This window comes from Theropithecus gelada, chromosome 3 (assembly GCF_003255815.1).
Source record: "Theropithecus gelada isolate Dixy chromosome 3, Tgel_1.0, whole genome shotgun sequence".
NCBI classification, from domain to species: domain Eukaryota; kingdom Metazoa; phylum Chordata; class Mammalia; order Primates; family Cercopithecidae; genus Theropithecus; species Theropithecus gelada.
This window is the reverse complement of record NC_037670.1, coordinates 33,597,142-33,613,788: the sequence shown is the minus strand read 5'-3', so window position 1 is coordinate 33,613,788 and position 16,647 is coordinate 33,597,142. Positions and strand designations below refer to the sequence as shown.

The following is a 16,647-nucleotide window of genomic DNA, read 5'->3' as shown; positions in this document are numbered from 1 at the left end:
GGCATAAATGAGAGAAACTTAGCTCTTAGCTCAGTGCCTGGTGAAGAATTAGAGCTTAATAATCTTGCCATTGATAGTTGACATCTTTAGGATAGTCTCTGGAGAGACTTAAATGCGTTCATTAACAAACGCTATGGGAAGGAGCCAGCATAGAGGGAGAGGTTGCATATATATGAGACAGGGTGTTAAGAGAAGCTATTGGATCCCAGAGAAGCAGGGATGGCATGGGATTAAGAGAATACGTTACAGATTGTTTTCAACAGAAGAGGGAACCTGGTGGAGGTAGTGGGAGGACTGTTTTTTCTGAGGTTGGGTCCCAGTTATGGTGATTTACTGGGAGAGATGCTGATACCAGGAGGAGAAATGTGGCAAGATGGAAAGCTGTTACAGAGAACAGGAGACAGGGACATACGAAAAAACTGGTAAACAGTACCGAGAGCCTGAGACTGCACGTTGTAAATTTATGGTGACACCAGTCTGCATGTTTCTACAGTGTTTTCTGGCAGTGCTGTGTTCAAAAGAATGACAAGCTACAAAAGTAAGATTAGTATAGTTTTTAAGGGTGTGCATCCGAGATGCAAGGAAAGAATAAAGAGGCTGGGAGCTTGGGTACAGGGCCATAGTAGGGCAGGTGGTCAGCCATGGAGTCCGGCTTGGTTGGGAGGGCAGTGTGCTCTGGGTAGGGTATAGTCTTGAAGAAAGAAGAGGGCAGTGGTCTGTGTGTGGTACCACCCACAAAAACTTCTTTGATTGATGGTTTTCCCTATTATTCTTAACACTAATTCCTTGTTTTGATAACTGAAGTATTAAGACTAATTGCTCTGTAATCCCAGCACTTTGGGAGGCCGAGACGGGCGGATCACGAGGTCAGGAGATCGAGACCATCCTGGCTAACACGGTGAAACCCCGTCTCTACTAAAAAAAATACAAAAACCTAGCCGGGCGAGGTGGACGGCGCCTGTAGTCCCAGCTACTCGGGAGGCTGAGGCAGGAGAATGGCGTGAACCCGGGAGGTGGAGCTTGCAGTGAGCTGAGATCCGGCCACTGCACTCCAGCCTGGGCGACAGAGCGAGACTCCGTCTCAAAAAAAAAAAAAAAAAAAAAAAAAAAAAGGACTAATTGCTAAAAATAAATTTATACTCTTTTATGGGCCAAAACTGGAGTTAGTTCTAGTGTTCAATTTTGAAGTTACCAGTGATTTCGTATGGTATGCTGAATCAGTAAAAAAGTTGTGATCCTTAACCTTGGGACTGAACTTCAGTAGTCCTTATTTCTCCTTTCATTTTTGTTTGGAGTGTATAGCAAATCTGAAAGCAGTACCATTTACTCATTCACTGACCATTTGAGGGCTTCCCATGTTTCAGGCAGTAAGGTGTCAGGAGAACAGAAGTGAATGACGCAGGGATGATACCATGAGGCATCACACGGATAAAGGCCAATAAGCTCCTCACAGTATCATCCCTTCTGGCCTTAGGGTGCTGGAAGAAAATATTAGAACTTCTCTTTTAACCTCTTACTTTGAACTTCTGTGTTTCTCAGAACATATATATCAGAATAGTAGCAGGTGTCTGAAAAATATAGATAAGCATACAGGTATTGGGGGTACTCTTGTTTTTGCCAATAGTGTGTATGTGATGAAAAAATATTTGGAGACTATTACATGTTAGTATGTATTTTTAAAAATATAAAATTATAACTTTCTTATTTTTAGCATTTTGAGAAAACCTAGTTTTTGCATGTTATTAATGAGGTAGTTTTACCTACCTGTATTTGTAATGTGAAGTAAATCTTACTGTATAAAAAGACTTATTACCAAGATCTGGCCTGACACATTTCAGTCATTTTCTTCTTTGTGTTGGAGGATCTTTACGTTTTGTAGAACAGTGTCCTTTGTTACAAAGCACTAAATTCACTCGCCATCTGTCAGATGTTGAGGAATGGGGCATGGAGAATGTGGAACAGCACATGCCTGTTTTATCAGATGTTGAGGAATGGGGCATGGAGAATGTGGAACAGCACATGCCTGTTTTATCAGATGTTGAGGAATGGGGCATGGAGAATGTGGAACAGCACATGCCTGTTTTACTATCAGTCTTATCCCAAAGTGTGACCTCGTGGGACCCTTCTTCTCACCTCTCTGGCTGTCTCTCCTCCCCTCTCTGTCTCTCAACTGTCTCAAAACAATAGTATTGGGATGCCACCAGAAATTCCCTGCTCCCATCTCTTTGCTCGTAGTAGGTGGTTTCTCAGTGTGTAATGTCTCACTTTCAGAGAGCCATGAAATCCTTGGTTCAAAAAGTTCGTCCTTCCCTCACCCCAAGAACCTTTTCCCTAAAATTAGGAAAACTGCTATCAAGAACCTATTTTAAATGAAGTATATTGAATAAATGCCTCTAGGTTGTTCCTCTGGAGGTTTTTTATTTTCATTTTTGTTTTAATGAGTATATATTTTAATCTATATTTGACACTGATTTTTTAACAAGATGTTATTTAAGTGAAATATTACATGTGTGTTTGCAGGTTGATGACATTTAGAAGCATGCTTTCCACTGAACTTCCCGACAACACCTGTTATGCAGAATGTCTCTGAGTGAGAACTCGGTTTTTGCCTATGAATCTTCTGTGCATAGCACCAATGTTTTGCTCAGCCTTAATGACCAGCGGAAGAAAGACGTGCTATGCGATGTCACCATCTTTGTGGAGGGTCAGCGGTTCCGCGCTCACCGGTCCGTGCTGGCGGCATGCAGCAGTTACTTCCACTCGAGAATCGTAGGCCAGGCTGATGGAGAGCTGAACATTACTCTTCCAGAAGAGGTGAGAGATCCATGTTTCTGGCAATTTTAATTTACTTTTAAGTTTTTTATGGTGCATAATGTTAAAAGTAAAGCACAGTCTCCTTGTCAGGTGGCTATGGAGCATTTCCAAAACTATGGAGTTTTTTTTTTTTTAATGTAAAATCATTAATTTTGAATGTTGGTTAACAGTATTGAGCAGTTGGATATAACATAACACCCACTGTTATGTTATTTTTGATGAAATGACCAAATCAGGACACACCCAGTGGATTATAGGCAGTTGGAAAAGTCATGGTTTTTAGGGTCCATGCTGTGTGACCTTGTCTTCTAGAGGCCCTTTCCAGTGATCAGCAACTGTAGCTAGGTGCGTTAGTCTGTTCTCACGGCGCTAGTAAAGACATACCTGAAAACGGTACTTTTTAAAGGAAAGAAGTTTAATTGACTCACAGTTGCACATGGCTGAGGAGGCCTCACAATCATGGTAGAAGACGAAGGAAAAGCAAAGGGACTTCCATGGTGGTGGGCAAGAGAGAACTTGTGCAGCGAAGCTCCCGCTTATAAAACCATCACATCTCATGAGACTTATTCACTATTACGAGAATAGCATGGGAAAGACCAGCCCCTGTGATTCAGTGAACCCCCATTGGGTCCCTCCCATGACATGGGAATTGTGGGAGCTACAATTCAAGATTAGATTTGGGTGGGGACACAGCCAAACCATATCACTATGTTTAGGGTTGTATAAAACGTCCGTTTTCCCAAGACATCTCCTATTTTCAGGCATTCCATAAGTGTTCTGTCTTCCCTTCTTTCTTTTTTGACTTTGTCTTTATGTATTGATTAGAAAAAATAAACAGTGTTGTGTCATTTTTATAGAGCCTTATTTTTACATATATCTTTTTCCCTGGTCTGTTGTGGAGCTCAGGCTAACAAATGTTTGGGTCCTTGTTAATGTCCTGCCTTTAAGAGGAACTCTCGTTTGGGTGGGGATGTGCTGGCTGTGCTGACTCTTAGCAGCATCCCTTGCTTTATTTAGTTAGTAACTGCTATTAGCAGAGTATCAAAGCTGTGGCATTGGGACACAGATAGAAGTTAGGAGGAATATGGAGAAAGAATGTAGAAATTCTTTGTGTATGACAGGTCTGTGTGGAATGTTCCCAGTTGGATAAACTGTAAACTAAGTCTACAGTTTAGCTTGTTGCTGTCCATGCCTACTTCTATGAAACTGCAGCTACAGTTTTGGGAACAGATAGGTTGTCAGTTTTGTGGCAGAGGCCAGAGTCAATGGTGCGATACCAAGAAAATGGTAAAAAAGGCCAAACTGTGAACTGGCCATTGTTTTAAAAAAAGACCAATACATTTTATAATGGAGATATATTAATTATGGTTCATATTTTCAAATTATTGAATGAGACTTTCCAAGTAAAGCAAAGTTTGTTTCATGGATTTAGGAGGAAAGGTATGTGCATACGTGCATGTGTGTATGCATTCATTCATTGTAATGTATAAATCATAAATTTTCAAATATTGGAAGTGTTTCATTATAGTGACAGTGTCAAAATACCTTATAACTCATTGTCCTAAAGACCTTTTTAGATTCTTTTAACTAATTTAAAAATTTTAATTGAAATTTTTATTGAGTGTATTAGAGTTCTCCAGAGGGACAGAACTAATAGGATATATGTATATATGAAGGGGCGTTTATTAAGGAAAATTGGCTCACATGTTCACAAGGTGAAGTCACACGATAGGCCACCTGCAAGCTGAGGAGGAAGAAAGCCAGTAGTGGCCCAGTCCGAGTCCAAAAGCCTCAAAAATAGGGAAGCCAACACTGTAGCCTTCAGTCTGTGGCCAAAGGCCCAAGAGCCCTCGGCAAACCACTGATGTAAGTCTAAGAGTCCAAAGGCCAAAGAACCTGGCATCTGATGTCAAGGGCAGGAAGCATCCAGCAGGGGAGAAAGGTGAAAGTCAGAAGACTCAGCAAGTCACCTATCCCACCTTCTTCCTTCTGTTTTGTTCCAGCCTCGCTGGCAGCCGATTGGATGGTGCTCACCCATATTGAGGGTGGGTCATCTTTTCCCAGTCCACTGACTCAAATGTTAATTTTCCCTAGCAACGCCCTCACTGACACACCCAGAAACAAGACTTTACAGCCTTCAATCCAGTCAAGTTGACATTTAATATTAACTATCACATTGATGTTTTCATGTACAGATACAAGAAACAGTGCAGAGTTCCTTTTCACTTTGTCCAGTGTCCCCCATTGATAACATTTTGCAAAGTTGTAGTATAGTATTACAACCAGGATATTGATACAGTCCCCCATAGGGTTCAGATTGCCACAGTTTTGCTTGTACTAATAATGTCTGTGTGTGTGTGTGTGCACGCACATGCGCGCGTTAAGTTCTATATAATTTTATCCCCTGTGAAGGTTTGTGTATCCACCACCATAGTTAAGATGCTCAGCTAGGTGCGGTGGCTCACGCCTGTAATCCCAGCACTTTGGGAGGCCGAGGCAGGCAGATCACCTGAGGTCAGGAGTTTACCAGTCTGGCCAACATGGCGAAACGTCTCTACTAAAAATAAAAAAATCAGTCAGGTGTGGTGGCAGGCACCTGTAATCCCAGCTACTCGTGAGCTGAGGTTGCACCACTGTGCTCTAGCCTGGGTGACAGAGCGAGATTCCGCCTTAAAAAAAAAAAAAAGATACTAAACTTGCCAACACACAAAGATCCCTTATGTTGTCCTTTTATAACCACAGACATCTCCTGCCTACACTCCATGCCCTCATTCCCTTGCCCCCTTCCTCCATCCCTAATCCATGGCAACTACTTACCTTTCTTCCTTTTCTAAAGTTTTGTCATTCTAAAAATGTTATATAAATGAAATTATGCAGTATATTACCTCTTAGGATTGATGTTGTTTGACTTAGCTGAGATTATCCAGGTTGTGTGTATCAGAAATTTTTTCCTTTTTATTGCTGAGTAGTATTCCGTAGTATGGATGTACCGTGTGTGTGTGTGTGTGTGTGTGTGTGTGTGTGTGTGTGTGTATGTGTAGCTTTTCACCTATTGAAGGAAATCAGGCTAATTCCGGTTTTTGGCTATCACAAATAAGATTGCTGTAAACGTTTGTGTACTGGTGTTTGTGTGAACATAAGTTTTCATTTCTTTGGGATAAAAGACCAAGAGTGCAGTTGCTGAGTCATATGGTAGTTGCATGTTTAGTTTTATAAGAAAGTTTATTTCAAATTGTCTGTACCATTTTACATTCCCACTAGCAATATGTGAGTGATTTAGTTTCTCTGCATTCTCATTAGCATTTGATGGTATCGTTGCTTTTTATTTGAGCCTTTAAAAAGCCCAAACATGGTTTAGCATGTTTAGATTTTTAAGATCACAAATATTATCTTGACCACTCTTATAAGAACTCAGTGGTTTCAAATTAATTTTGTACTTTTAACCCAGGATAAGACTTTCTGTGTACTTCAGCTGGTTCCATTTGCCTCTCATTTTAAGAGGCAGGTGTAATGTAAATGTGCAGGTTTCTACTTAAAAGTTTTGTTACTTTGAGTCCATGAATTTTTGCTGAAACAGTACTGAGGCATGATTTCTATAACTTCTCCTAGATCACTTTAAAAAATCTGTATCTTTAAAACTTTTACTGTTAGGACAGTAAAGTTAATAGTTACCAGTTAGTATGCATTTACCATGGATCAGGACTTTGTAACTTCTTTACAGGTACTGTTTTATATCCTTAAAAGTTCTGGTTTTGCAGCTGGAATAACAACTCCAACAGCTTGTGGAGCTGGGCTAGCAGTAGGCTCACTATGCATGTGTGGCAGGTCGTGTTCGTCCTGCTCTAATTCATAGATGATTTTTTTCCCCACTGTCATGGGAAACTTGTAATGTCTTAATGTCTTTAACTTATGTGAGTAAACCATAATTCATGTGCAATTAAGAGTGGACTCTATAAAATAGTGTGTGGTCCCTGTGAAAAGCATGCTTTTCCAGGATCCTTTCCTTTTACATTTCTTAGAAGAATATTTTTTCTTTAAATTAAAGTACATATTTTATAATTATCACCAATAAGTTACACATCTATTTCTCTTCCACTTATCTCGTTTTTATGTACTAGACAGCTTTCAAATGATGTGTTTTTTATTTTGTGTATCAACAGGTGACAGTTAAAGGATTTGAACCTTTAATTCAGTTTGCCTACACTGCTAAACTGATTTTAAGTAAAGAGAATGTGGATGAAGTATGCAAATGTGTGGAGTTTTTAAGTGTACACAATATTGAGGAATCCTGCTTTCAGTTTCTGAAATTTAAGTTTTTGGACTCCACTGCAGATCAGCAAGAATGCCCAAGAAAAAAATGCTTTTCATCACACTGTCAGAAAACAGATCTTAAACTTTCACTTTTGGACCAGAGGGATCTAGAAACAGATGAAGTGGAGGAATTTGTGGAAAATAAAAATGTTCAGACTCCTCAATGTAAACTCCGCAGGTATCAAGGAAATGCAAAAGCCTCGCCTCCTCTACAAGACAGTGCCAGTCAGACATACGAGTCCATGTGCTTAGAGAAGGATGCTGCTCTGGCCTTGCCTTCTCTATGCCCCAAATACAGAAAATTCCAAAAAGCATTTGGAACTGACAGAGTCCGTACTGGGGAGTCTAGTGTCAAAGACATTCATGCTTCTGTTCAGCCAAATGAAACGTCGGAAAATGAATGCCTGGGAGGAGTCCCGGAGTGCAGAGATTTGCAGGTGATGTTAAAATGTGACGAAAGTAAATTAGCAATGGAACCCGAAGAAACGAAGAAAGAGCCTGCTTCTCAGTGTCCAACTGAAAAATCAGAAGTGACTCCTTTCCCCCACAATTCTTCCATAGACCCTCATGGACTTTATTCTCTGTCTCTTTTACACACATATGACCAATATGGTGACTTGAATTTTGCTGGTATGCAAAACACAACAGTGTTAACAGAAAAGCCTTTGTCAGGTACAGATGTTCAGGAAAAAACATTTGGCGAAAGTCAGGATTTACCTTTAAAATCCGACTTGGGCCCCAGGGAAGATAGTAGTGTTGCATCTAGTGATAGGAGTAGTGTGGAGCGCGAAGTGGCAGAACACCTAGCCAAAGGCTTCTGGAGTGACATTTGCAGTACCGACTCTCCTTGCCAAATGCAGTTATCACCTGCTGTGGCCAAAGATGGCTCAGAACAGATCTCACAGAAACGGTCTGAGTGTCCCTGGTTAGGTATCAGGATTAGCGAGAGCCCAGAACCGGGTCAAAGGACTTTTACAACGTTAAGTTCTGTCAACTGCCCTTTTATAAGTACTCTGAGTACTGAAGGCTGTTCAAGCAATTTGGAAATTGGAAACGATGATTATGTTTCAGAACCCCAACAAGAACCTTGCCCATATGCTTGTGTCATTAGCTTGGGAGACGACTCGGAGACGGACACTGAAGGAGACAGTGAATCCTGTTCAGCCAGGGAACAAGAATGTGAGGTGAGCAGGAGTATGTTCTTAATTCATTGTTTTAATAACTATTAATTGGGATTTACTCTGGATCAGCTCCCTTTGCATCGTTAGGGATATGATCAGGTTCAGGGAGTGGGGAGGAAACTCATATAAAGTTAATTTTAAGACTGTGTGATGGGGCTGGGCGCAGTGGCTCACAGCTGTAATTCCAGCACTTTGGGAAGCCAAGGAGAGGGTGAATCACCTGAAATCAGAAGTTCGAGACCAGCCTGGCCAACATGGCGAAACCCCATCTCTACAAAAATTAGCTGGGCGTGGCGACGGGTGCCTGTGCCTGTAATCCCAGCTACTCGGGAGGCTGAGGCAGGAGAAGCACTTGAATGTGGGAGGCAGAGGTTGCAGTGAGCCAGGTTTGTGCCATTGCATTCCAGCCTAGGAGACAGAGCAAGACTCTGTCTCAAAAACAATTTTAAAAAGACTGTGATAAATACTAAAAGAGATAGATGAAGTTTGAAGAACTTCTGTGTTTGTTTATTTCCAGTAGATGTATTAACCATAAAGCAGGTTCACACATTGGCTGTGTTCACATGTCGGCCATTTAATTGTTTAAATCAAATGCCATGCCACAAGACGGAAAAGAATAATGATTCTATGCTCATTACATGATAACTCCCGGAAAAATGCAGCATATATTCAATCTTGCTCATTGCCAGCAAGAACCTCTAGACCTGGGACATGTCCCTGAGCAATGGTTTAACAGTGATTAGTTGTAGGAATGTGGCTTCTAGTGGAGTAAAGTTTATTGGATCTAGTTTTTCATGGCCATTGATTTTTAAATTTTCCTTTGGCCATTTCAGCTATTGATGAGTGTCTTAATTTAGCATGAATTACATGTAGCTGGTATGATCAAAACAAGCTTGATTTGTGTATTCTGTACATAAAAGTTTGTATTTGTTAGCTCCCTTCAGTAAAATATTACTTATAAGTCCGATAATGATAAGGGACTGTTCCTTCCAAAAATATATTATTTAAAATGTTTTTTCTTTTTTTTTGTTTTTATGTTTTATATGATTTTGTTTGCCTTTCAATAGTTGACTTTTCTCTTTATAATCGCAATTTACATTCTTTTTAAAAATTATTTTTCTATTTTATCCATTGCATTTTTTTCCCCTTTCTTGGGCTTTATTTTTTTTTTATTGTGATAAGAATACTTACCACAGAATCTACCCTTATAATAAATTTTTAAGTGCATGATGCAGTATTGTTAAGTATAAGCATGATATTCTACAGCAGATCTCTGTAACTTATTCTTTTGTAGCTGAAACTTAACCCATCCAATTGCAATTCCCCCTTTTTTCCCTCTTCCCAGACCCTGGCAACCACCATTCTACTCTCTGTTTCTATGAGTTTGACTGTTCTGTCTACTTTGTATAAGTGAAATCATGTTGGATTTACTCTCCTCTGTGTCTGGCTTATTTCACTTAGCATGATGCCTTCCAGGTTCTCCATATTTTAGCAAATGGCAGGATTTCCTTCTTTTTATCAGGCTGAATGGTATTCCTTTATGTATGTACACCACATTTTCTTTATCCATTCATCCATCCATGGACATTTAGGTTGTTTCCATATCGTGGCTATTGTGAATAATGCGGTAATGAATATAGATGGGAGTGCAGACTGGGCACAGTGGCTCATGACTGTAATCCCAGTACCTTGGGAGGGTGAGGTGGGTGGATTGCCTGAGTCCAGGAGTTTCAGATCAGCTTGGGCAACATGGTGAAATCCTGTCTCTACAAAAAATACAAAAATCAGCCAGTCATGGTGGCATGTGCCTGTAGCCCCAGCTACTTAGGAAGCTGAGGTGAGAGGATCGCTTGAGCCCAGGAGGTTGAGGCTGCAGTGAGCCGTGATTGCACCACTGTACTCCTGCATGACAGAGATCCTGTCTCGAAAAAAAAGAATATGTGTAGATGAGTGCAGATAGCCCTTTGAGATGCTGATTGCAATTCTTTTGGATAAATACCCGGGAGTAAGATTGCTGGGACATACAGTGCTATGATTTTTAATGGTTTGAGGAACCTCCATACCATTTTCCATGGCAGCTGCACTATTCTCCCACAGGTGTACAATGATTCCAATTTCTCCGCATCCCATTCTTTGGCATTTTCTTTGGTTTCGTAGCTGTTAGATGACATGGCTTTTGAAAGAGGCTTTAAAAAAAAAAAAATCTTGGCTTTGAAAGGAGATGGATTGGTGATTAAGAAGTAGTATGTATGTTTGGGTTATATATAGACTTTTATGACATTATAAATGTAGCATTTGGAATTACTACAAAGAGAATATTAAAAATAAAACATTTTAAAAATTTTTAAACGTTTTATGTAACAAATATCTATAAGCTTAAAAGGTAAGCTAAGTAGGTTGCCAGACTGACCAGTGTTTCATTTACATTTTTGATAATATAATTAAACCCACACAATTTTGTTTTAGAAAAGATTTTTTTCCAAATTTAAGTATGTTGAAATGACTTTAACATAGTCATAAAACTTTTCTAACTTTTTTTGTATTGGCAAGAGACATGTATGTTTTAGAGTGATTTATGTGAGGCTATCATTTTCTTGATAGAAAAATAAATTTTCTGAAATGCTGTAGAAATTAGTAGCATAATTATACTAACGTAAAACCAATGCTGCATAGTCATTTCATTCAAAAAATAAAATAGATTTTATTTTTGGGTTGAGTAAAAAGTGTGTATTAACATGCAAAAATAAAGTAAAATAAAGTAAAAAAAAGTAAAAATAATGTTTATTTAGTAAAATAAAATTGTGTTTACATTTTACATATGTCAGTATTTGTGTTAATATGTTTGATTTGCTGAAAAAAAAAATCTGCTTAATGTATTTGTCTTTTGAAATAGACCATAAATACAAATTAGATTATCAGTGTTTATTATAATTGATTATATAGAAATTGGGAATAGAGGCCTATGTTTTCTTTAATGTAAAGTAAGTTCTCTGAAAAACCTAGATGTATACTTTCATCTTCCTAGGTTTGAGTATAATTATAAAATACAGCAATAATTAGTAATATTTATTTCGTATTCTAGGTAAAGCTGCCATTCAATGCACAACGGATAATTTCACTCTCTCGAAATGATTTTCAGTCCTTGTTGAAAATGCACAAGCTTACTCCAGAACAGCTGGATTGTATCCATGATATTCGAAGAAGAAGTAAAAACAGAATTGCTGCACAGCGCTGTCGCAAGAGAAAACTTGACTGTATACAGAATCTTGAATCAGAAATTGAGAAGCTGGTAAGTGTACAAGTTTCTTATTACTATTTAAATTCTGCCACTTTCTTTTTTGTCAAGGAAATAGTTTTTAAATTTCTGGGTCAAATATAATGCTCATTAACATATTTTAATATGTATCAATTACCGTTTTATCATTTTTACCATGATATGCTACGATATGTGTTTTTTTTTTTTTTTTTAAAAGGTTTTCAAATTAAAAATGACTTTATTGTCTACCTAATCATTAGTGGTTGTGAATAAGGAAATTATAAAGCACTTTAATTTCTCTGTTTTGTGTCTATAGGAGCTAATATTCCAGATGTTAATTTAAATGAACTGTGGACCTGAATAACTTGTTTTAGTTGATACCAACCAACCAGGATCTTTCATCTAAGGGAAAAATTCTGATAAGATATGGTGATATGAATTGAAAATATTAATATCTAATGAGATCCTAAGTGAGAACAGTGCTTGCTTTTGAATCTTCCTTTCTTTTTCTTTTTTGAAATGGAGTCACTCTGTCACCCAGGCTGGAGTGCAGTGGTGCGATCTTGGCTCACTGCAAGCTTTGCCTCCTGGGTTCATGCCATTCTCCTGCCTCAGCCTCCCGAGTAGCTGGGACTACAGGCGCCCACCACTGTGCCCGGCTAATTTTTTTTATTTTTTTTATTTTTAGTAGAGATGGGGTTTCACCGTGTGAGCCAGGATGGTCTTGATCTCCTGACCTCGTGATCTGCCCGCCTTGGCCTCGCAAAGGGATTACAGGCGTGAGCCACCATGCCCGCCCTGAATCTTATTTTCTATTCTAGCATCAAGACACAAATTAACTGAAAAATTGATTAGTTTACTCCTCTGTTTCATTTTTATGTTGGTGGAAGGAAGCATTGTATGAAAGAGGACAACTGTGATAGTACAGGCCAGCTAAAGCTAAGATACGGTTAAAGATAGCAAGGAAACAGCCTAGAAGTAGTAAAAGCATTGCTTGAATATTCAATTTTGTGTCTTTGTTAACTGGTGAAAGTTTAAAGTTGGGATTGTGGCAAGTTTTCAAGCATGAACGTTCTAGCTATGAATGGCAATTAAACAGCAACAATTTAGGGGAAAAAAACTGTGCCTCCAAGAGAAGTTGAAAAATAAAAATTTATTATTTATATATTGTACATATACTTTATGTAAAAAGATAAAAAATCATAACTATATTAAAGAGATGAAGCACGACTAAATAAAAAATAAAGGAGGAACCAGATGTTTTACAAATAGAGGCATGAGAGATGTTTAAAACAAACAAACAACTGATACGATATTGCTGAATAGTTAAAATTGTTAAAACCAAGGAGGAAAAGTTTTGAATTCTATAGTACTTAGTACTTTTGGAGTGTATATCAGTAATACCTTTAATAAACACTGGTGTTCTTTCTCACTCAGTTTTGAATTAAACCCTTACCTGCCTTTAGACGGAGTATAGCATTTTGAGCTTCAGTTATTATTCTGTGCTGCAATACAGAGATGCTGTTTACACTGTTAGGTTATGTGAAGCCAGTGGAATGAAATCTACATAAAATTGTACTACTGGAGTTCTTAGTTCTGCTTCTTGCTCTTTCCCGTCTGCCAGTTATAATTTATAGTAGTTCGTAGAGTTTATCCAGTTTTCTTACTCCTCTAAAAATAAAAATAAAAGCGAAACAAGACTGTTCTAGTTTATTTCGTAACTTTATTTTATAAATGGATACTAAGCAAATATGTTTGAGAGTAGCTATCATCCTTTAGAACAACTCTGTTTCTTGGCTCACAGGTGTTATTTTCTTGATACAAATCAGACATTGGTTTGCTAGATTATTGATATTTTTACTAAATTTCAGATAGCTAGGATGAAGAAGCCTTGCTGTCTTTGGACTTACTGCTTCCTCTGCCTTTCCTTCTTAGGAGAGAGGTGGCAGATACAGTGGTTAAAATTGTGGGCTCTGAATCAGATGCTTAGTAACTTTGGGCAGGTTAATTTCTCTGTGACTTGTTTTTTTTTCATCTAAAAAATAGGATAATACTAGTTCCTACTTTATAGATTAGGTGCTTATTTTGGGGAGTTAATTGAGTTAATACTAATCTGAAGAACTTAGAACAATTCCTGGCACATAGTAACTACTCAATAAACATTACGTAGTATTATTGATTTTCCGTTTTCTCCTTTTTTAAAAATTTTTTTAATTTGGTTTATCTATTTATTTATTTTTTGAGATGGAGTCTTGCTCTGTTGCCCAGGCTGGAGTACAGTGGCATGATCTCGGCTCACTGCAACCTCCGCCTCCCAGGTTCAAGCAATTCGCCTGCCTCAGCCTCCTGAGTAGCTGGGATTATAGGCGCCCGCCACCATGCCCAGCTAATTTTTTGTATTTTTAGTAGAGACGGGGTTTCACCGTGTTAGCCAGGATGGCCTCGATCTCCTGACCTCGTGATCCTTCCGCTTCAGCCTTCCAGAGTGCTGGGATTACAGACATAAGCCACCGCGCCTGGGCTCTATTTTCCCTTTCTTAATTGACCTTCCTAATGTCTCTGCCTAAACTGTAAACTCTGTGTTTGGTGTATTGCTTTTGTCATCATAGTAAGGTTTCTTTCATATGGCCAGTGAATAACTACTGGTTAATTTTCAATACAAAGTAATATTTGTTTCTCAGCAGTTTTTATGAAATCCAAAATCAGAGTGGTCAGTATCCTGTTTAACTGTTACATTAATTTGGACTCTTTGGCTTCAAGAAACAGACTCTTGAGTGAAGAATGAATGAATGAATGAATGAATGAATGAGTGAGTGAGTGAGTTTGTTGTAGGGAGATAGGTACCTCTCATTTAGAAGCCAGAGAATGGAGCCAGGCCTCATAAATAACAGGGAACAAAAGTAGAAGACTCCTGGGAACCCAGGGACTTCTCTCTGCACCTTCTTCGCTCTATACCCGAGAGTGGCTTTTTGTGCCACTAAGTGCACATGGGAAGGGTGACTGTGGCACAGTGCCTGAATAATTTCACTGTCCAGGGACTAATCCAGTCAGAGACTACTGTTTTAGTCAGTTCTGAATTCCCAAGGAGAGCATCTTACTGGCCTAATTCACTCAGATATCCTCCTCTGTGGCTAGAGAGCAAGAACGAAATAGAAGAGTCAAGACCTTCCTTTCTGGGCAGGCACAGCAGACATCTGATAGTGTCTCCTGCACCTAGAAAGGCGCCAGTCTGACTTCCAAAATAACCGCAGAGAAGTCATGTTGGAGTTTTTTTATCAGAGTGACTCGTTTGTGTTTCATCTTCCTTGAACTCCCTACTCAGTCCTCCACACTACTCTCAGTTCTAGTGATTTCTATAGGCAAACTCCAGTTGCAGCGTGAGGGGTACATTACAAATTTCTGTCCTGCGTAGGTGTCTTTCTCAGGTAAACATAAACAGAAGATGTGCTGCTTATTAGCTAATAAGAATAAGAAAGCTGGCTCATCTAGAAGTAAAAGAATTTGACGTTTAAGGTATTTATTATGGTAAGAAGTTTACTTGGACCCTGGTTGTTGGGTGATGTTATGGATCTTGTCTTTTGTAAACAGAAAACTAGGAGAGTTACAGTCAGAAGTTTATACTTAGTAGCATGGAGAGTTGAGAATACAGAGGACGGAATGTGAACAGGTATTTGTGTATATTTTAATCTCATTGAGATGTTACTTTTTGAAAGTAACATGGCCAGTAGACAAGCAGTATTCTTCGTCTTTGTAGTCTAAACATTATAACAAACCTATTTAAGGGAAATTGCTTGTTTAATAATTAAACAGCCATTTGCACATAGTGAATGACTGGTTGGCTTTAACATATAAATAGATTCACAGTATTTATTGCCCTGGTCTGAAAATATTCAGGCAGAGGGCCCTATATTCTAGTCAGTTTGGTCTTTGGCTATTGGCTGTTTGCTTTCCTAGAGAGAAATCTTGGAACTTTTTGCAGTTTGTCCTGAGGGTAGTAGCATAATAGACTCTGGATGGATCAGCATGTGATAAAAGGGGTTTGATTACAATAGAATAATTATTCTAAAATGTTTGCAAAGTGGGTTAGTATTATAATCATGTATAAAGGAATAAAGGACACTTCTATAGTCTCTGTTGGGACAAAGGGAGATGTGAGTTAGCATTCATTAAATAATGTATTTCTCAACAAGAAGTTCTATCAGAGTCTAATAGAACCTTTGAAGAGAAAGTGTGTATTTATTTGGTGGAAATTGATAGTATTGACTTTAGGATTTATTTTGAATTTTATAGTATGTTAGAGGTTAAGCACTAAATTTAGCATTGCTTTTACTGTAAGGACTGAATGTACATAATGCATAAGCCAGTAACATGACTTTGTTTTTCTTTTTTTTTGAGGCGGAGTCTCGCTCTTTTGCCCAGGCTGGAGTGCAGTGGCACCATCTCAGCTCACTGTAAGCTCCGCCTCCCGGGTTCCCGCCATTCTCCTGCCTCAGCCTCCCCAGTAGCTGGTACTACAGGTGCCGGCCACCATGACTGGCCAATTTTTTGTATTTTTAGTTGAGACGGGGTTTCGCCATGTTAGCCAGGGTGGTCTCAATCTCCTGACCTCATGATCCACCTGCCTCAGCCTCCTAAAGTGCTGGGATTACAGGCGTGAGCCACCGCGCCTGGCCGACTTTTAAAACTAGTAATTACAGTCTTTGGATTCAACTTCTGTTCATGTGTTTGGCTTATGAAGCTCTTGTCTATGTAGCTTTCTTTACAAGGTTCGAGTTTATTCTTCTGGAAGATTAATTCAGAAGTTAGAAAATACACATATCTCTGATAACCATTTTAACCTCAGAGGTAACCCTGAAATGAAGGGAGCCTTGCTTTTTGCGGGAAAATATTTACCAAAATGTATTTCTTTTAGAAAGTATCAAATATTGTTTTTGATACCAACTTATAAGTGATCAGTGATCAGAATATTGACAAACGCTGAGGGTTGAGGTGTTCAGACACCATTTTATTTCATTACCTTTGTCCGTTATGATGGCACAGAAGTAAAACGACCTCATCTGTTGTTAGTGATTTGCATTTTGTGGT

At 38.8% G+C, this 16,647-nt stretch overlaps 1 protein-coding gene across 3 annotated transcripts in view; it reads left to right on the top strand.

Moving 5' to 3' along the window:
- The window catches only part of BACH1 (BTB domain and CNC homolog 1), a 150,174-nt gene that overhangs the window by 122,195 nt on the left and 11,332 nt on the right, over nt 1–16,647 (top strand). For all 3 annotated transcript variants that reach the window (XM_025379732.1, XM_025379730.1, XM_025379731.1), the window contains 3 exons: nt 2,521–2,814; nt 6,975–8,309; nt 11,389–11,595. In XM_025379732.1, coding sequence (XP_025235517.1) covers nt 2,581–2,814; nt 6,975–8,309; nt 11,389–11,595 — 1,776 coding nt within the window. In that variant the 5' untranslated portion in view covers nt 2,521–2,580. The remainder of the gene's footprint in view (nt 1–2,520; nt 2,815–6,974; nt 8,310–11,388; nt 11,596–16,647) is intronic.